Here is a 21,748-nt window from a genome sequence, read left to right as displayed (position 1 = left end):
ATTTTGTTTATCTGTTCACCCATTGATGGACATTTGGGTTATTTCCACCTTTTGGTTATGAATATGAATGATGCTGCTATGGACATTCACATAAGTTTTTATGTGGTTGTAGGTCTTCATTTCTCATACACACACACACACACACACACACACACACACACACACACACACACACATACTTATTTATTTATTTATCAGGAGAGGAGTTGCTGAGTCATATGGTAATTTCCGGTTCACCTTTGTACTTTCTCTGCCCCATCCCTGAAATGAGCAACTTCTCTGAAAAAGCCTTCATTCTTTTAATGGAGAATAATATTTAACACCAGCAGGTTAGACCTGGGTGTGCTCATTGCTGCTAGGATGTCATTGCTTCTGAGCTGTCAATGGACAGAGCTGGAAAATAGAGGCATGTACATTCACACCTATCCACACACACACCTCCACACCCATTTCTGTATCAAAACCCTGGAGTTTGCACAGATACCTCCAGTTCTGATCCAACACCACAGAATTGTGACTCCTTCCACCAGTAGTGTGAACGCTCTTCCCCCGCAATCCCCAGTGCATTCACTTCTTTGATCAGCCTAGAATAAACAGAAAGGAATTTCGGAATTGCTAACCCATGATTCACCAAAAGAAAGCCTACTTGTTAGAATTTAGTATTTGCTTCTAGTTCTTTTTGTCTTTAGCCTGAGGGCAGAGTCCAAATGCCATGTTCAAAAAAATTCCTGAGTTAAAATAACTTAAAGATGTTTTTGGAGGAAGAGAGAAGTGCCATAAGTTATTTTTGAAATATCCCATATATGAAAAGTATACATGCACAAAATATTATGGTGGTTATGTATTTAATATAATGTATTTTAGAAAAACGTATGTAACTAGTCCTATAACTTCATGGATATTGTCACCTAGTGGTGAGACTGAATTTATTTAAGGGAAAAAAATTAAGTGAATGAGTTTGAGGAAAATATTAAGTAAATATTAGCTTCATTGGAAAAACTGAGTTGAACATGGCAGGATGTCCAGCCCAGGGCTTGAGAAAGGGTGTTCTGTGCTTCTAAACTCATGACTTTCTGGAAAACTCACATTTCCTGAAAATGAAAAGTGGGTGCATCCCCATTTCCCTGACATGTTCAAGATCTGATAAAGGGATGGGATTAGTCATTTAGGGAACCAAGGAGGACTCCAGACTGGGTGCCTTCACATATCCGGGGCCATCCTCCTGGCCAGACTGTTGTGAACTTGAAATTCCTGCAAATTTGTGGGGAGGGCATTGAAGTGGATATTTCCTCTGTGGATTTTAGATACTTCCATCAAGAAAAGGCAGGGAGGAATGCCAGAAAGTTTGGGAGGATTTAAAATCAGAATCTGATAGGTCTCAGCTTTCAACAAATGAAGTGCAGTTGGCAAAGAGCCACATCCTGAATGCCCAGTGGGGAGAGGCTGGTAACACAGGGAACAGCTTGGGCCGCAGGGAATCCTGTGCTCAGATCCTGGACACGGGAGGCCCAAGGGCAGCTGTTTGTCTTCCTGTTAACTGGCTACTGAGAGCACTTGGTGTTGGCACAATAGCATATGCCTTATTATATGTGCTCAGGGAGCCATCCAAAGGTAAGGCAATTAATACAGACTGTAGCTTCCTGCTTTTTCTTTTCCAAATTGTGATCAAATATAGGGAACATAAAATTTATCATCTTAACTATTTATACATGTCCTGCTTAGGGCATTAAGTACATTCACATTGTTGTGCAACCATCACCACCCTCCACCTCCAGAACTTTTTTCCATCTTCCCAAACTGGAACTCTGTCCCCATCAAAGACTCACTCCCCATCCCCGTCCCCCAGTCCCTGGCACCCACCATTCTACTTTCTGTCTTTATGAATCTGGCTGTCCTAGGAACCTCATTTAAGTGGAATCGTATAGTTTTGTTGTTACTTATTTTTTTGGGGGGGGGAGGGTTGATAATTAGGTGTATTTATTTATTTTTAGAGGAGGTACTGGGGATTGAACCCAGCACCTCCATCATGCTAAGCATGCACTCTAACACTTTGAGCTATACCCTTCCCCCTTGTTGTTACTTATTTTTAATTTTTCTTTTGAAGTATAGTTGATGTACAGTGTTGTGTGAATTATATCATTTTGTCCTTTTGTCTGGCTTCTTTCACTCAGCATAATGTTTTCAAGGTTCAATCATGCTGTAGCACAGGCCAGAATTTTCTTCCTCTTTTAAGGATGAATATTATTTTATTGTATGGATATACCAAATTTTGTTTATCCATTGCTTAGTTGATGGACATATGGGTTATTTCCACCTTTTGGCTATTGTGAATAATGCTGCTATGAACATGGGTGTACAGGTACCTGCTCAAGACTCTGCTTTCAATTCTTTCGGATATATACTAGAAGTGGAGTTGCTGGACTATTTGATAATTCTATTTAATTTTTTGAGGAACCACCCAACTATTTTCTACAGGGGCTGCACCATTTTACTTTCCCACCGCCAGTGCACAAGTGTTCCAGTTTCTCCACATCCTTACCAACACTTGTTATTTTCCATTTTTTTTAAAGCTATCCTGGTGGGTGTGAAGTAACATCTCATTGTGGTTTTGATGTGCATTTCCCTAATGACTAATAATGTTGAGCATCTGTTCATGTGCTTATTAGCCATTTATGTATCTTCTTCGAAGAAATGTCTACTCATGTCCTTAGACCATTTTAAAATAAATTGTTAGGGGTTGTTTGTTTGTTTGTTTGTTATTGAGTAGTAAACATTCTTTATATACAGTTGACCCTCAAACAACTTGGAGGTTGGGGTGCCAAACCTCTGCACAGTGGAAAATCCATCTATAACTTACAGTCAGCCTTCCACAGACCTTGTTCCTCTGTATCCATGGTTCTGCATCCACAGATTCAACCAATCACGAATAGTGTGGTGCCGTAGTATTTATTGCTGAAAAAAATCTGCATGTAAGTGGACCCGTGCAGTTCAAACCTGTGTTGTGTTCAAGGGTCAGTTGCATTCTAGATATTGATCCCTTGTCAGATAGACAATTGGCTTGTTTCCATGTCTTGGCTATTGTAAACAGTGCGGCAATGAACATTGGGGTGCAGGTGTCTTTTTGAATTTTATTATTCTCCAGGTATATGCCCAGGAGTGGGATTGCTGGATCACATGATAAGTCTATTTTTAGTTTTTTAAGGACCTCCATACTGTCCTCCATAGTGGCTGCCCCAATCTACACTCCCACCAACAGTGGTGGAAGGGTTCCCTTTTCTCCACATCCTCTCCAGCATCTATCATTTGTAGACTTTTCAATGATGGCCATTCTGGCTGGTGTGAGATGATATCTGGTCGTAGTTTTGATCTGCATTCCTCTGACAATTAGCAATGCTGAGCATTTTTTCATGTGCCTATTGGCCATTTGTATGTCTTCACTGGAGAATTGCTTGTTTAGGTCTTCTGCCCATTTTTGGATTGGGTTGCTTTTTTTTGATATTAAGGTATATGAGCTGTTTGTGTATTTTGGAAATTAGTCCCTTGTCTGTCACATCATTAGCAAATATTTTCTCCCGTTCTCTAGGTTGTCTTTTCATTTTGTTGATGGTATCCATAGCTGTGCTAAAGTTTTTAAGTTTAATTAGATCCCATTTGTTTATTTTTGCTTATATTTTCATTACTCCAGGAGCTGGTTATAAAATATATTGCTGTGATTTATGTCCGTGAGTGTCTGCCTATGTTTTCCTCTAGGGGTTTTATAGTATCTGATATTACATTTAAGTCTTTAATCAATTTTGAGTTTATTTTTGTACATGGTGTTAGAGAATGTTCTAATTTCAGTCTTTTACAGGTAGCTGTCCAGTTTTCCCAGCACCACTTGTTGAAGAGACTGTCTTTTCTCCATTGTATATTTCTGCCTCCTTTTTCATAGATTAATTGACTGTAAGTGTATGGGTTTATTTCTAGACTTTCTTTCCTGTTCTGTTGATCTATGTGTCTGTTTTTGTGCCAGTACCATACTATTTTGATTACTGTAGCTTTGCAGTATAGTCTGAAGTCAGGGAGCTTGACTCCCCCAGCTGCGTTCTTTTTCAAGATGGTTTTGGCTATTTGGTCTTTTGTGTTTCCATACAAATTTCAACATTTTTTTGTTTCAGCTCTTTGAAGAATGTCATTGGTAATTTGACAGGAACTGCACTGAATCTGTAAATTGCCTTGGGCAGTATAGCCATTTTAACAATATTGATTCTTCCAATCCAAGAACACAGTATATCTTTCCATTTGTTTATGTCTTCAGTTTCCTTCATCAATGTCTTATAGTTTCAGCATATAGGTCTTTTGCCTCCTTAGGTAGGTTTATTCCTAGGTATTTTATTCTTTTTGGTGTGATGGTAAATGGTATCATTTCCTTAATTTCCCTTTCTGCCATTTTGTTGTTAGTGTATAGAAATGCAATTGATTTCTGTATATTAATTTTGTATCCTGCAACTTTACCAAATTCGTTGATGAGTTCTAGTAGTTTTCTGGTCACTTCTTTAGGGTTTACTGTGTATAGTAACATGTCATCTGCAAACAGTGTCAAGTTTTACTTCTTTGTTCCCACTTTGGATTCCCTTTATTTCTTTTTCTTCTCTGATTGCTATGGATAAGGCTTCCAAAACTATGTTGAATAAAAGTGGTGAGAGTGGGCATCCTTGTCTTGTTCGTGATCTTAGAGGGAATGCTTTCAGCTTTTCCCCATTAAATATGATGTCAGCTGTGGGTTTGTCGTATATGGCCTTTATTATGTTGAGGTATGTTCCGTCTATGCCCACTTTCTGGAGAGTTTTGATCATAAATGGATGTTGAATTTTATCAAAAGCTTTTTCTGCATCTATTGAGATTATCACATGGTTTTTATTCTTCAGTTTGTTAATGTGGTGTATCACATTGATTGATTTGCATATATTGAAAAATCCCTGCATCCCTGGGATAAATCCCACTTGATCACGGTGTATAATCCTTTTACTGCATTGCTGGAGTCGATTTGCTAGTATCTTGTTGAGAATTTTTGCATCTATATTCATGAGTGATATTGGCCTGAACTTTTGTGTGTGTGTGTGTGTGATATCCTTGTCTGGTTTTGGTATCAGGGTGATTATGGCCTCATAGAGTGAGTCTGGAAGTGTTCCTTCCTCTGCAATTTTTTGGAATAGTTTCAGAAGGATAGGTGTTAACTCTTCTCTAAATGCTTGCTAGAATTCACCTGTGAAGCCACCTGGTCCTGGACTTTTGTTTGTTGGGAAGTTTTTAATTACTGGTTCAATTTGAGTGCTGGTAATTGGTCTATTCATATTATCTATTTCTTCCTGGTTTAGTCTTGGCAAATTGTACCTTGCTAAGAAATTGTCAATTTCTTCTGCATTGTGCTTTTCGGTGGTGTATAGTTTAAAATATAGTTTGAGTTAACATGTGTTGAGCCCTGTTTGGCTCTATGCCTTTCATGTGTATTGTTTCATTTTTTTTTTCTCCCTATGACATGGGTACTACTGCTAATCCCATTTATAGATGAGGGAACTAAAAGCACAGAGAGAGTGAGTGACTTGCCCAAGGTCACCCACCCAATGAGGGAGGGGGAACAAAGCTGGTTCTCCGGCTCTAGGGTCTACACCCCTCACTCCTACCCTCCACCATCCATGCCATTCAGAGCTGCTTTTTTCCTTTTTTAAAAAATCGATATGAACTTGCATAATATAAAATTAACCATTTTAAAGTGTACAATTCAGTGGCATTTATTACAGTCACAGTGTTGTACAACCACCACCTCTGTATAGTTACAGAACATTTTTATCATCCCAAAAGGATATTCTGTCCCCATGAGCAATTACTCCCATCCCCATTCCCAAGCCCCTGGCAACCACTAATCCTCTTTCTGTCTCTATGGATTTGCCTGTTCTGGACATTTCATATAATCAGAATCATATACTAGGCAGCCTTTTGTGTCTAGCTTCTTTCACTCAACGAGATGTTTTTAAGGTTCATCCACATTGTAGCATGTGTCAGGGCTTCCTTTTTTCGTGGCTGAATAATATTCCATTTAGAGGTGGACCACATTTTATTTGTATCCTTCCATCCATTGATGGACACTTGGGCTGTCTCTGCCTTTTGGTTGTTGTGAATAGTGAGGAGCTACTTTTAAATGCAGGAAAGGATGAAAAGGGAAGGGGGGTCCCAGCCAGCAGCAAGTCCAAACTCCCATTTACAGTTAAGGAAAGTAAGACACCCTCAGGAGGGTCTGGTACTCACCCAGACTTGCCTGGCCTATATTTGTTCTCAGCCCAAGCTTGAGTGGCTCACTTGTTCCAGCCGACATTCACCAGCACCTAATGTGCACACATCCTGGGCCGTGGCAACAGCATTGACCAGTGGGGCCAAGAAAGCATGTAAAGTGGGCTGGGCATCCAGAAGATCTTCTAGGGAGGCTGAGATGTGAAGGCTAAGCAGTGAGGGGAAGAGCATTCTAAGCAGAGAGAATAGTTGGTGCAAAGGCCCTGAGGCTGGAGTGAGCCTGGTATGTGGGAAGCTGTGTGCTGGGGAGAGTGAGCAAAAGTAGCAAAAATGGGGACAAAGAGAGAAGAAGGCAGCATCCTGACCCCTTAGGGCCTTGTGAGCCCTGGTAGGGAGTTAGGATTTTAATTCTGATCATGACAGAAGCCGCAGCAGGGCAGAAGCAGGGAGAGTGTGATGTGATTTTAGATTCTTCCTTGGGGGACAGGAGGTGGGGGCATTGTAGGACAGGAGAAGTGGGGCTTGGTCTCCAAATCAGTTTCCTGAACAAAACTTGGGTGTATCCAACAAACCTCAAGCAAACAGTGGTCTATAATATCCTATTATTTTTTAAATTTAATTTTAACTTTATTTTGGGGGGGATAATTAGGTATTTATTTATTTATTTTTAATGGAAGTACTGGGGATTGAACCCAGGACTTTGTGCATGCTAGGCACGCACTCTACTGCTGAGCTATACCCTCCCCACTTTATCCCATTGTTTTTAATGCGTGGCCGTTCAAAGCAATCACTCTGGGTGTGCAGCGCGCCACATACAGCGTGCAGAAAGTGGGTGAATGTTGATGAAATCGTGGAAACGGACACAGGGAGCACACACCTCAAACCTTGAGTGCGTGGCAGGAGTTGGATGACGTTAAAAAGCAACTCGGTCAGAGGAATCGCAGTCGTGTGCTGGCAACCCCTGGGCCTGCCGCGTCTCTGAATCCTCAAACCCTTTAATGAATGTCCCCTCTGACTCTCATTGCACAGTCCAGGGAGTTGAGACTTAGATGACAAGGGAGCATGAAGAATAAAAATATTAATGACCAAGAAAAATGATTGTGGGAGAAACGAAATATTTTATATAACTTTCTCTGTAGTATGTTTTAAATGTCCTATAATTGACTTCACACAAAATAGAACTGCCTTGCTCCCCCGTTGTCTGGCTGCCAAGGGCTGGGGAGCAGGTTTGCACTCTGATCTCGTCTGTCCAGCTGTGGGGTTTCTTGGGGGGCCCTTCCAAATCTCACTTGTCACCAAACTTGGCAAGATGGCTAGTGTCCCAGTTTCCAGTGTTGACTTTTGCGATTCCCCACCCCCACCTCACCCCCACCATGCCCCGCCTACCCTCCAGGCGTCCTGTCTCCAGGTGACCTCGACGCACCCTCTTTGGGGAGCCATTTGGAAGTATCTGTTGGTGAGGGGGGACCTGCTTTTCCAGGCATCAGATACTCTCCAGAGCAACTGCAGTCGATGGGGCACCGAGTTGGGCCAGCGTGGATGGCAAGGTCAAGGTGACTGCATTAGGAAATCCTGAAGCCACTGCAGGAAAGGCAAGAACTCACCTCTGGTGAATTCAGCAAGGCCAGATGCAAAAAATGCTTCACCCAAGACCTGCCTGTAGAACTCTGTAACATCTGCCAGTGGTAACGTTTCCAAACTACTGCATGAGATCTGAGAATAATATGAAACAGCCTGACCGATCATCATTATTTGGAGTATTAATTTTACCATGAAGAATGCTGAGTTTTTGATATTGAGCTGAAACCTTCATCCTCAAATGTCCCTGACAGCCCCTGTGTGCCAGGGTTCCCAGAATCATTGTTCCTCTGAAAAGATTCATCCTGGGTCTGCTGTGTGCTGGGACTTGGGCCACTGGAGGAAGGAGGCCCAGTCTTGGGCTCTGCCACATTGAGAATCTGAGGAAAGCATCTTTTTTCCCAGAAAAGTGCACATGTGCTGATCCATCATAGCCCTTTTTTTTTTCGGCATATATATATATATATTCTTTTTCAGGTTCTTTTCCATTATAGGCTATTACAAGACATTGAATATTGTTCCCTGTAGTATACAATACAAACTTGTTGTTTATCTGTTTTATATATAGTAGTGTATGTCTACAAATCTCAAACTCCTAATTTATCCCACACCCCCTTTTCCCCTTTGGTAACCGTAAGTTTGTTTTCTAGATCTGAGAGTCTGTTTCTGTTTTATAAATAAGTTTGCCTTGGGGGAGGGTAGAGCTCAGTGGTAGAGTGCATGCTTAGCATGCACGAGGTCCTGGGTTCAATCCCCAGTACCTCCTCCAAATGTCAATAAATAAACCCAATTACCTTCCCCCATAAAGAAAAAAGAAAAAAAAATCATTAAAATAAATGTTTGCCCATTTTTTAGATTCCACGTGTAAGTGATATCATATGATATTTGTCTTTCTCTTTCTGACTTACCTCACTTAGTATGATAATCTCTAGGTCCATCTATGTTGCTGCAAATGGCATTATTTCATTCCTTTTCATGGCTGAGTAGTATTCCATTATATATATTAACACACACACACCACATCTTCTTTATCCATTCATCTGTCGATGAACATTTAGGTTGCTTCCATGTCTTGGCTATTGTAAATAGTGCTGCTATGAACATTGGGGTCTTCACAGCCCATTTTTGTATATAATTCATGATGTTAAACCCCCTCATGCCTGAGACAGAGGCTCCCTAAGGAGTTGGGTCCATCTGTAAATGTATGTTGAGACCCTGCTACATGCCATGCACCAAGTCTATAAATAATTCTTAGCAAGTATAACAAAGACAAGGCATAATAACAAACAACAAAAACAACAGTAGTAATGGTGGCCAACAGTACTTGAGTACTTATAATGTGCCAAGCATTGCTTGGAACTCTTAGTATGGATTAATTCCTTCAACTCTTATAACTACCTCGTGCAGTAAGTGCTTTCTTTTATCCCCATTTTACAGGTGAGGAAACTGAGGCTCAGAGAGGTTAAGTGACTTGCCCAAAGTCACACAGGTAGGGTTCAAACCCAGGAACCTAGCTCCAGAGACCACAGTGTCATGCTGCAGCCCACAGGGATGCTGAGAGAGTTCGAGACGAATGGGTGGGGAAGGGGATGAGGGAGGAGCTTTAGGGTAGCTCAGCATGCATGACTTCCTGCTCTGCACAGTGAGTCTGGAGCCCCACCTGTTTTCTGAGGATAGGTCAGTTTAACCCCAGAGATCGAGTTATCCTTGCAGCCTTTACCAAATGCCCTAACATTTCCTCTCCTCTTGCTTCCAGGAGCTGGAGAAGCTGGGGCTAGGTGACAGCGTGGACCTGCATGTGTATGAGATTCCAGTGGAGTACAAGACAGTCCAGAGGCTCATCCCCGCCCTGTGGGAGAAGCACAGTCCACAGGTGAGTGGGGCAAAGGTGAGTGGGGTGAGGGCAGGTGCTTCCTCATCAGGACCTGCAGATGGGCGCCCCAAGCATGGATAGTTTGTGTGGTCTTGTTCCTGCTCTGATCACAGCCTTATCCCCCAAAGAGCCACACTTTCCTGGGTTACCCCCGGAGGTGAGTGAGGAGGGCAACATCTGGAACTTCCCAGAGCCTGGTTCTGTCTGACTGGAGTTCTGTACCAGTCATGGCATGTTTGGTTATAACTGACAGTCAAAAAACACCTCAACCCAGCTTGAGCACAAATTTTCGTATGGTTCAGATGTAGCTTGATCCAGGCACTCACCCAGTGTCATCAGCCTTCTCTCTTTCCACTCAGCGGTGCTTTGCTCACTGCTTTTGCTGTGGCAAAGACAGGTGGCTACTGGCTGATGTCCTCCCAACTCAGCCCATCTGCAGAAAGAGAACACCTTTTCTCCAAATAATTCCCCGAAGTCTATGGCTGATTCTCATTGGCCAGCTTGGGTCACAGGCTAGTCCCTGAGCCAGTCACTCTAGCTGGAAAAGAAGAAATGCTCTGATTGGTGAGGCCTGGGTCACATGCCCACTCCGGTGGCCAGCAGGTGGTGTCACCTTTCTCCGAACTCCCTAGAATGAGAAGCAGGTGGGTTCCACAGAGGGAAAATGGCTGGGGGAGGGAACTTTGGTTTTAAGCATATACAATGAATGGAGGCCAGACAGAGAGGAACCAAACCCTGCCACCAGAGGTACACATGAACCGGCTAAGACCTGGGGCAGGAGCTGCCTGGGAACCCACCTGGACTGGTATCTCCAACAGGTGAGGTCCCCTGTGGGGTCCCCACCTAACTTCCCACCTTAGCCTGCTGTTTTGGATTCTGCAGCACTGGCTGGAGGAGCCTTCCTTTCTAAGGTGCCCTCCCATCGCACCTCAAGTAGAATTGTCCCCTTTATACGGAGGGGGACCTGGAGGCTTAGCCACATGTGACTGAAGGTTTTGTGAATGAGCTGCGTCTATGCAGACCTGCTTTACTCTAGTTAAAAAGAAAACCTAACGCAGGAACATGTTTTTAAAAATTTTCTCACCATATAGAAAGGGATAAAGAAAAAGGATTTGGGGGCCAGGCTGCTCCTGACCAGCTGTGAGGTCACAGGCAAGCTCCTTGGGCTCCTTGTGCCTCAGTCTCTTGTGATAGGTGGGAATAATAATACAGTCAGGATTCAACCAACCACAGACTAAAAATATTTGGGAAAAAAAATTCCAGAAAGTTCCAAAGAGCAAAACTTGAATTTGCCTGAGCCAGCAGCTATTTACATAGCATTTACATTATATTAGATATTACAAGTAATCTAGAGGTGATTTTTTTGTTTTTTGCCTTTTTTAAATGGAGAGAGTGGGAAATTAAACCCAGGACTTCACACATGCTAAGCATGTGCTCTACCACTGAGCTATACCCCATACCCCACCCCCTAGAGATGATTTTTTAAAATTATACCTTGGTAATGAGTTTATAAGAGATATTTTTTGGTTGAACTATAGTTGATTTACAATTTTGTGTTACTCTCAGGTGTACAGCACAGTGATTCTGTTATGTATATAACTGAATATATACATATATATATTCTTTTTCAGATTCTTTTCCATTACAGGCTATTACAATATATTGAATATAGTTCCCTGTGCAATAAAGTAAATCCTTGTTGTTTAAAGATGATTTAAAGTATATGGGTAAAACAAACAAACAAACAAACAAAACAAACAAACAAACCTAATCCCCTTCAATAAATACATAAATAAATAAAATTGCAAAAAATAAAAAATAAAGTATATGGGAAGATGTATGGTAGTTTATATGCAAATACTACACCAGTTTATATATATATATATATATGTATTTTTTTTACACCAGTTTATATGAGACTTGAGCATCCCTAGATTTTGATATCTGAGCGGGGGAGGGGGGTCCTGGAACCAATCCCCTGTGGATACTGAGCTGAGGGATGACTGTCGTACTAAAATTCTACCACCATTTCAGTGCATGTGTGAGGTTATCCCCACACCATGTGATTCTCGGACAGCATGTATATCCTCCAACTCAACTCAGTTCTGACACTGTCTACCCCGAGGTAGCATCAGATCCCTCAGGGTAAGTGAGAGCTCTGTCCCACAGGACTGCCCTCCACTTTAGGGGCCAATCTTAAGTCTCGGTCATTGTCACCTGTGCTTCTGACCAGGGGTTCCCATGACCCCCCTCCTTGGGTTTGATAAATTTGCTAGAGCAGCTCCCAGAACTGAGGAAACCTATTTACTATATTGTAAACCAGATTACTGGTTTATTATAAAAGGCTATAACTCAGGAACAACCAGATGAAAAAGATGCAGAGGGAAAGGTATGTGGGAAGGTATACAGAGCTTCCACACCCTCTCTGAGTGCCCCACTCTCCACAAATCTTCATGTGTTCACTAACTTAGAAGGTCTCCCAACCCTATTATTTAGGGTTTTTATGGAGGCTTCATGACGTAGGCATTATTGATTAGTTCTTTGGCCATTGGCAATTAAACTCCATCTCCAGGACCTCTCCCTTCCTCTGAGGTAGGGAGCCGGGGCTGAAGGTTCTAACCTTCTAATCACATGGTTATTTCCCCTGACAACCAGCCCCCATCCTTAGGTGCTTCCTAAAAGTCACCTCATGAACAAGAGAAGACATTTATTGCTGTCATCACTTGGGAAATTCTAAGGCTATGAGGAGCTCTGTGCCAGGAATAGTGGATTAAGAACAGGTATATATTTCTTATTATAAATTGCAATAGTACAAGTACCAACATCATGAATTCGTGGTGGGGTTGATGGAGAGGAGGCCAGCAGGGTGGTGAACAGTTCTCAGCCTCCCCTAGGGTTTCTCAGCCATGCTGGGGCTGGATCATTCTCTGTGATGGGCCGTGCTGTGCACTGTAGGGTGTTGAGCAGCATTCCTGGCCTCCACCCATGAGATGCTGGGAGCACTGTGTCCTCAATGTTGATACCCCTTAATGTCTCTAGACACTGCCAAATGTCCTCTGGGGGCTGGATCACCCCTGGTTGAGAACTCCTGGTCTATAGTAAGCTCTCTGTAATGGTTAACTGGTACCTTGGTTATTGTCACCACTCACGCGTTCTTTACACACATGAATTGGCATAGACGTGTGTGCACGCATGCGCTGTTTAAGCTGCTTAGCACATGGATGTTTCCCATGGCTGCCGTAACAAACAACTGCCAACTGGGTGTCTTAAAACAGCAGAAGTTTATTCTGTTACAGTTCTGAAGGCCCAAGTTCAAAATCAAGGCAGCAGCAGGGCCAAAGTCTCTAGGGGAGGATCCTTCCTTCTCTCTTCTAGCTTCTGGGGGCTCCAGGAGTTTTTTGGCTTGTGGCTACATCACTCTAACCCCTGCCACTGTCATCACATAACCTTCTCCTCTCGGCTCTCTCTTCCCTCCTCAGTGTGTCTCTTTTAAAGGCATTTGTCAATAGATCGCGGGCCTATCCAGATAATCCGTGATGACCTTTACTTAATTACATCTTTAAAGACCCTTTTCCCAAATAAGGTCCCTGTCATAGTTTCCAGGTATTAGGGCAGGGACTTTTCTTTTTTCTTTTCTTTTCTTTTCTTTTCTTTTCTTTTCTTTTCTTTTCCTTTCTTTTCCTTTTCTTTTCTTTTCCTTTCTTTTCCTTTCCTTTCCTTTCCTTTCCTTTCCTTTCCTTTCCTTTCCTTTCCTTTCCTTTCCTTTCCTTTCCTTTCCTTTCCTTTCCTTTCCTTTCCTTTCCTTTCCTTTCCTTTCCTTTTTCTTCCTTCCTTCCTTCCCTCCTTCCTTTGGTAGTGGTGGTAGTGGCACCATTCAACCTTCTATACTACAGCTGTTAATTTCATTTTGCATTCACCAGAATTCAGTGTATGGAGCATGAGATAACACAGTGCAGATGCCAGGCATCCAGCAGCAGATAAAGCAGCCCAGGGGCTCCTACTCCTTGCCAGTTAGGTTTTTGAGCATCATGGCCCACTAGATGTTACCATGCCAGCTACACAGGACAGTTTAAACTTTTTAGAAGCGACAGTTAAAAAACATACAAAGAAATAGGTGAAATTAATTTTAATAATATCTTAAATGTAAACCTCATAGTTCTAAAATATTATATCAACGTGTAATCAACATCTTAAAAATTATTAATGAGACATTGTACGTTCTTTTCTTGTGCCCAGTCTCCGAAATCTGGTGTGCGTTCTGCACTGACTACACATCTCAATTTGTGCCACAGCCACATTTCAAGTGCTCAGTGCTGCTCTGTGGCTTGGGGCTGCCATAGGGGACAGCGTGTTCGTCAGCCTGTATTTCAAATGTTCACGTATTTTCTTACAGTGCCCCTTCTGTGTCCAAGCATACACACAAATAATTAACAGCTGAAGTTAAACTATATTCAGTTTGGTATCCTGCCTTGTATAAATATGTTGTTGCAAGCATTTAATCACCCAGGTCATTAAAAGTTCTCCCTAAACATGATTTTAATGGCAGGGTAACTTTTAGTTATTAATACAACCATTCTCCCATTATTGGGCATGCTTAGTCATTTCCATGTTTTTTTCTCACCTTTATAAATAACACTGTAGTGACCATGGACAGATTATCTCTTTGATTATATTTAGGTGAGATTCCTGGAAGTTATATCTTGCCTTTTGCATTTGGCAATATGTCTTAAAGATTATTGCATACAGAATTACTTTTGGCATGTTAACAGCTACAAAGTAGCTTATAATTTATTTAATGAATGGCTAATTAGGTCATTTCCAGTATTTGATTGTAATGACAAAGCTTCAGTGAACATCTTTGCATATTTCACATTCTTGTGTATTTCACTTGGCATACTTTTCTGTAAGAGTGACTGTAGTGTCTATTCCAGCAGCAAGAGGTCAGAAAGCATGTAATCCTATGCAGAGCCCAGCAAGGATGCTGCCCTCTCCTTGGCCTGAGGGGACCCCTCAATCCCATTGCCAGACCCTATTAAGCCCTGCCTATCTGCCTGCAGCTTGTGGTACATGTGGGGGTGTCAGGCATGGCGACCGCAGTCACACTGGAGAAATGCGGGCACAACAAAGGTTACAAGGGGCTGGACAACTGCCGATTCTGCCCTGGCTCCCAGTGCTGTGTGGAGGATGGGCCTGAAAGCATTGACTCTATCATCGACATGGACGCTGTATGTAAGAGGGTTACTACACTGGGCCTGGATGTATCGGTGACCATCTCACAAGATGCCGGCAGGTAAGGCACCACGGAGCCCGATGGGGTAGGTGTGAGTAGAGGTTTCCCTCGTCCATCAGCCCAGGCTGGATGTTGGACAAGCCAAGTGTGTTAACTTAGCCTCTTTGGGCTGAGCACTCTTTTATCTTTTTTTTTTTTAAGCACTTTTTAAAAAAACTTTTGAAAATTTTATTGATTTGCAACCTAATTAAAGCATGGGATATTTTAACAGTATTATACATAATATTTTTACATTGAAAACTTTATGTAGCATTTCACAATATATAATTCTCACCGTGCATGAGGCACAGAGCTAAGTATATGTACATAACTGATCCCACTGATTCTGCTTCTGGAACTCATTATATGTGGATCTACCCACTTCTCCCCACCCAGACCCCTGGCATCTCCCACATTGATGTTGCTCCGGCCCCCTCCCTTGTGTTCCTGCTGCCACCTCTACCCCAACCCTGACAGTCTTTCTCCCCTGAACAGTCGGTTTCTGTTAGTTTCCTAAGGCTGCTGTAACAAATTACCATGTTGGTGGCTTAGGACAACAAAAATTTATTATCTTCCAGTTCTGGAGGCTACAAGTCCAAAATCAAGGTGTCAGCAGGGTTGGTTCCTTCTGGAGGCTCTGAGAGAGAATCTGTTCCAGGCCTCTCTCCTGACTTGTGCCTGACTACTGGCAACCTTTAGTGTTCTGTGGCCTGTAAATGCTTCGCTCTAATATTTGTTTTCATCTTCACATGGCCTTCTTCCCTGTGTGTGTATTCACATGGCCTTTTTACAAGGACATGAGTCTTTGGATTTAAGGCCTACCCTGGTCCAGTATAACCTCATCTTAACTAATTGCATCTGCAAAAAATACATCTCCAAATAAGGTCATATTTTGAGGTTCCATGTGAACATAAATTTTGGGGAGTAACTGTTCAGCCTGTTACCAGGTCTTTTATTAAGTTAAGTCACATGATGTCCCTATCTTGCTTGATTCTTCCTGCAGCTTCCACTACACCTCGAATAAAATCCCAACTCCCCACCATCCACAGGTTTTCTGTGGTCTGGCCCCTGCCTACCTCTCCATCCTCATCTGCCTCCACTCTCCCCTTACCCACTATATTCCAGACCTCCTCCTGTTCTTCAAAAACACTGGCTCACTTTAGCCTCAGGGCCTTTGCACATGCCATGACCATTGCCTAGAACTCACCTCCCTCTGATAACACCTCTTCCAAGTCTTCACTCCATCATGTTTCCTCCTTGGTAAGGCTTCCCCAACCTCCCAGACCTCTCTGTTCTGTGTGCTTTCAGCACCAGGTACCTCAGTCTCTCAATACTTTGTATACTTCTCCAGCCCAAAGGCAGTATGTGGCAAATTCAGTTGATGGAATGAAGAAGTGGCTGAATTTACCATCAGTCTTTTTTCTTTTTCCTTTTTTTAAAAAAAGTTATTTTTTAAATTGAAGTATAGTTGAGGTACATAAGTTATGTTACAGATGTAGAATATGTTCCAGGTGTACAGTATAGTGATTCACAATTTTTAAAGTTTATACTCCATCTATACTTATAAAATATTGGCTATATTCCCCATGTTATGTCCTTGTAACTTATTTTATTTATTTAAAAAATTTTTGGTGGGGGAGGTAATTAGGTTTATTTATTTACTTTAACGGTGGTACTGGGGTTTGAACCCAGGACCTCATGCATGCTAAGTACATGCTCTACCACTGGGCTATACCCTGCTCCCTAACAGTCTTTCTTTAAAACTAATTTTAAATTACTCAGATATCTCTGGAATATTTTCTCATACATTCCTGGTATTAAAGATTCTCTTGCCCTTTCTCCTCTCCCACCCCCTGCCCCAGTAATCCCTCTGTTAGATCAGAGACTTAAGTTGTGAACCTTCCAACTCACCCACATTTCCATACATATGTAGGACACTTGGCATGCTGCTTTGAAATTTTGTCCTGTTTCACTCTGGTTCTACATGGATGTGGTTACATGGTGTGCATTTTTTGTGAGAATTCCCTTTCTTTGTTTTTCACTTATGGGCACACGACATGGTCCTAGTGAGTTCTCTGTCTTCCTGTGGACCTACTGCCTACATTGTAAATGGCTGCATACTATTCCACTGTGTGAATGAACAGAGTTTATTAAGCCACTCCTCTGTCAGTGGACTTTTAGGTGGTGTCTTAGTCTGTTCAGGCTGCTATAACAAAAATTCCCAGACCAGCAGCCTATAAACAACAGAATGTTATTGCTCACAGTTCTGGAGGCTGTGAAGTTCAAGATCAAGGCCTTCCTACAGGTTGCAGACTGCTGACTTCTTGCTGTGTCCTCACAGGGCGGGAGGGATTTTGAGGGGACCATCAACATTCAGACCCTGGCAGGTTGCTTCCAGTTGTTCTGCTTTTATTCATCATGCTGCAGCAGATACCTCGTTCATCTTTCTTGGGCCCTTGTGCAGCTGGCTCCTGAGATAGAGTCCAGAAACTCGAAACATCAGGTCATAAAGTCTCTGCATTTATAATTTGACTAGCCCGCCAGATTGCCCTCCTCTGGAGCAATTGGCATCCCCACCAGCAGCATCTCACACTGCCTGCTTCCCCACATATACACCAGCACTTGGAGTTACTGTTTTGTTTTTTTTTCCAGCACTTGAAGTTACTGGGGTTTTTTGTTTGTTTTTTTTTTTTTTTTTCATTTTTGCTGGCATGGGGAGGAGGAAGCAATATTCCATCGTGTGGATTGCTGGTGAGGTTGGTGGGGGAGGGGAATGTCTTACGATGCATTTGGATGGAACATTCGCTCTCTGACCCTGTTTTGGTTTCCCTCCCATCCCCTGCGCCCTGTGGTTTAGGTACCTCTGTGACTTCACCTACTATACCTCTCTGTACCAGAGTCACGGCCGCTCAGCCTTTGTTCACGTGCCCCCTCTGGGCAAGCCATACAACGCGGACCAGCTGGGCAGGGCGCTTCAGGCCATCATCGAGGAGATGCTGGACGTCCTGGAGCAATCAGAAGGCAAAATCAACTGTTGCCACAAACACTGAGAGCCATTCAGGCCTCCCAAGACCTTATCCTGCCAGGGACCCTGGGAGAGACATCCACCTGCAGGGGCCTGACCTGAAAGCCTGTCAGCTGGGGATCCAATTTGAATGGAATTTGCCAGCTTAGCACTCACTTCCTCTCCCTTTCTCTCTGCAAAAGCACCAGTTGATTTGAAGGGGGCAGCTGGAGATTTTTTTCCATCTATTTCTCTTTGCGTCTGGGGATGCAGCTGTGGCAGCCAGGAAGCCAGGAGGTCCTGAGGTCCTGATTTCTGCAGAGAACCCTAATCAGGTGGCGCTCCACTCTGCAATCCCATGGCTGGGGCCACCTGCTTTTCTAAGTCTGTGTTGGAGGGATTCCGGAGTTCCCTCTGTCTGGGACTGGTTTTGTCAAAATTTAAAAGCTTTATGAAAAGTCTTTACCCTGATCTATGTCCCAACAGCCTGGACTTCCCCAACTAGGGCCGCCTTGGGATGTCATGGGTTCTTTTCTTTCTTTTTTATTCTCTTTTTAAAAACAATAGCGCTAGTTTGGGCAGAGTAATTTATATTCCCTTTGGTTAAAACGTGGGCTCTAGCGAACACAGAAGTGTCTTTTGTGGGGTGTGGCCCCTTCTGCCTCCTGCCCCAAACACTGGACCTACATCTTTGTTTGGGGGCTGACACTGAGATCCCCTCGCTGGGGGCTGGGGGTGCTGGCGCATGGCCAGAACACAGGGAGGGGCTGGGTAGCTGCTGCCCCAGGAGATTGAAAGAGTTGGTTGATCCTTTCAACAACAGAGCTGTGAGCTGTACCCACAGGGCCTCCGGAGCTGGGCGCCAGCGGGAAGGCAGACTGTCATTTCAACGTGCATGTGACTTTTTTTTCTTAACACGTAAAAATGTGTAGCAGCTGCAAACCTACCCCACATCTGGCCTGGGTTTTCAGTTTTGGTGCTGGGGACCAGCTTCTTGTTTTCCTTCAGCAGTGGGGTGCCCAAAAGGGAGTCTGGGGGCTGAGCTCCATGTGTGCTGGTGTGTTTGAACAGGAGGGCAGCCACAAGCTTTTATGTAGATGGTTTTGGGACCCAGGACTAGGTAAATTTTTATCTCACTCCCTGGGGTGACTTGGAATTTACTAGCCAGGAATGAGAGTCACAACCCCCAGGAGGCAACTGAGTTCACCTGGACCTTGACACCCATCAGAGAGAGGGAGTGGCAGCAGCAACCATGAGGAAAATCCACGTCTGGGAAATAGTCTTCTTTTTTTTTGGAGAACACGCAGTTTTATCATCTCCCTAAGTGTGAGGCATGCTGGGATCTGACGCTGTTTGGATCCTGTTGGTGTTTCCCAGCATGGAGTTCTTCTGAAAACAGCTGAGATTTTTGTTTTGTTTTGTTTTCTTAAACACTCACCCTCTTTACCTCCTGTTCCGATGCCCAGGGTAGTTCTTGCCTCTGCTGAGCTGCTGTGTTGCTTGGAAACCAGGTTAATGGGTTTCTGAGTTAAATGCATTTCTGAGTCCTGGACTTTCTCTGGGCGGGAGGAAATGTGTGCAGGTGGGTGACTTGGGGTCAGCATGTGGCAGTTAGCGTGGATGGTGGCTGGCAGGGTGAAATGATCAGGACCCCCCAAGTCAGCCCTCCCTCTGCCAGAAATGCCTCCCTCACATCCCCAGTCCTAGTCTGCTGTCTCCTGAGAAATCTGGAATGTGGGTTATCATTGCTTCTACTCGCTCAGCTGGCTTCTGTGAGCAGAGGTTGTGGCTCTTTTGAATATGGGAGGCTCAAAGCCAGAGGGTCCGCCAGATGTCTTATTCAGATTGACATCAAGCTCTGTCTAGCTCGGTTCCCTAAAGGTCTGATCTGTGGGGCTCTGAGGAGGAAATGGATCCAGGCAAATTGGAGAGGGGAGGGGGGAACTGGAAGTGAGCCAGGTTTGAGCTTAGCTGGAACCCAGACACACCATCTCCAGACTCTGCATTTTTATCTTTCTTTTGTCCTCATTTCTCTCTGTTTAAAGCACCGTGTGATTTAGCAACTTAGAGATATAACTTATTGTCTGATCATTGTCGAGTGTGTGTGTGTGTCATTTTTATGTTCCTGCAATGGTTTTAGATTTCCTCATCAAGTCAAGCTGGAACCCTGTCCTTGTTCACGATACAGAGCATATTGCTTGTTTTTATTTAATCAGACAGTCATTAAACATTTCATTCGCTCCCTGCCAGCTTTTTAATTTTCCTGTTTTAATTATTTTTATCTTTTTCTTTTGGGCAAATTCATCTGTTCACTCCATGGTGTGTCTGTCTGCATTTGTTGGGTCCCGGACTAAAACATCCTTGTCTGAGAAGGTGGGGGTGAGGCTGGTCGCATTCCTTCTCCCTTACCATTTCAGAGTCTCAGACTGTGGGGGGCACAGAACAAGGAAAGGGACAGGTTTGTGATGTGAGTGCAGCTTGTAGGTATGTAGGTGAGCGATGCCAGAAGTGGTGGGTGCAGTGAGTGTAGAAAGATGGGCTGAGGGATGTGATGGGAAGGCTGATGGGGGAAAGGTGAGAGGTGATGCTGGGGGTGGAGCCAAGGGAAGGTGAAGGAGGGGCCTCTGGTGAGCCCCTGCAGAGGATGCTGAGGTGGAGGATGGGGCAGGGGTAGTGATCTGGGGGACTAGTGATGGCATCTCCTTTAAGTTGCCAGAGCCTCAGACCTTATGACTTTATTCTTCTTTCAGCCACTTTGGGTCCCCCCCCCCACCACCACCACCAAAAAGAAGGTCAGTGGTCTGTGCCTGAGTATGTAGTTGGAAAAGAAATAAGACAGAGTGGATAGAAAGAAAGGTGGGTAGAAGCAGGAATTCCAGCTGGTTGACTGGACTTGGTGCCACCTGGCTCACCTGGTTCCAAATCAAGGAACAACTGAGGTGCCCTGGCCATTGAGAGAGACAGGGCCATGGGGCGGTGGGGTGGGGACAGGGAGGCAGAAGTCATGGCTTCCCAGTCAGTGCCAGGTCTTTGGGGAAAGATCAAATTGCCATAGCTTCCACCAGGAAAATAGTTTTCAGCTACCCTGCTCTTTACTGGCATGGAAACTTCTAGAACAGAAAGGGCCTGCTCAGGGGGACGACTGGAAAAGTATACTCAAGATGCCTTTTTGTTATCTTCAAAGTTTCTGCCAGGAAGCCAGGCCAGCTGGTGTGTGTGTGTATGTGTGTGTGTGTGTTTGTATACACCGCAAGCCCGTGCCCCGCAGGGGGTGACTGGGCAGGGGAGGGGAGTTGCTCCTGGAAAGCTGCCCACCACATTGGGCTCTTTTTTGCTGCCACTGTCTAGACTGTTGACCTTTGAACTCTCCGCCCCTTGGAGAGTCTGAACCCAAAAGTCCCCTTCAGGGATGGTGGGACAAAGCCCCATTCTTCTCTGAGGCCTCAGCCGCCACCCTGAGACCACTGGAAACCCTCATGAGCCCACAGCCAGCGTGGGGCTCTGATGGTGGTCACACAGGTTGAGGCAAGCCACCTCATTTTCAGGTCACCCCTTGTGGCCACAAATGCCATGACACCCACAGGCTTGTGAGGAGCCGAAAAGGGCTTTATTCTTATTTCTCAGATTAAATTTCCTTTCTCTGCAAACAAGTGCCTCTTAAGGGACCAGGGCTGCCATTGGGAGGAAAAACATCTCCATTTTTGCAGTGAGGAAGTGCATTAAAGGCCAGGGTCCCCTTAGACCCTAGGCAGAATGG

At 43.9% G+C, this 21,748-nt stretch overlaps 1 protein-coding gene across 6 annotated transcripts in view; it reads left to right on the top strand.

The window, feature by feature from the left end:
• PGPEP1 (pyroglutamyl-peptidase I) overlaps window positions 1–20,249 on the top strand; it is a 29,604-nt gene extending 9,355 nt beyond the window's left edge. For 2 of the 6 annotated variants that reach the window (XM_074350406.1, XM_010972154.3), the window contains 3 exons: window positions 9,602–9,733; window positions 14,776–15,008; window positions 17,845–20,249. In XM_074350406.1, the coding sequence (XP_074206507.1) occupies window positions 9,602–9,733; window positions 14,776–15,008; window positions 17,845–18,037 (558 nt within the window). In that variant the 3' untranslated portion in view covers window positions 18,038–20,249. Of the gene's footprint in view, window positions 1–9,601; window positions 9,734–12,373; window positions 12,499–14,775; window positions 15,009–17,844 lie in introns of those variants that run through there. The other 4 variants (XM_010972156.3, XM_074350405.1, XM_074350407.1 and 1 more) reach the window with 3 other exon arrangements.
• Window positions 20,250–21,748: the final 1,499 nt, after the last annotated feature.

Source organism: Camelus bactrianus, chromosome 22 (genome assembly GCF_048773025.1).
Source record: "Camelus bactrianus isolate YW-2024 breed Bactrian camel chromosome 22, ASM4877302v1, whole genome shotgun sequence".
Classification (NCBI taxonomy): Eukaryota; Metazoa; Chordata; class Mammalia; order Artiodactyla; family Camelidae; genus Camelus; species Camelus bactrianus.
This window is presented reverse-complemented; position numbering and strand designations above follow the sequence as displayed.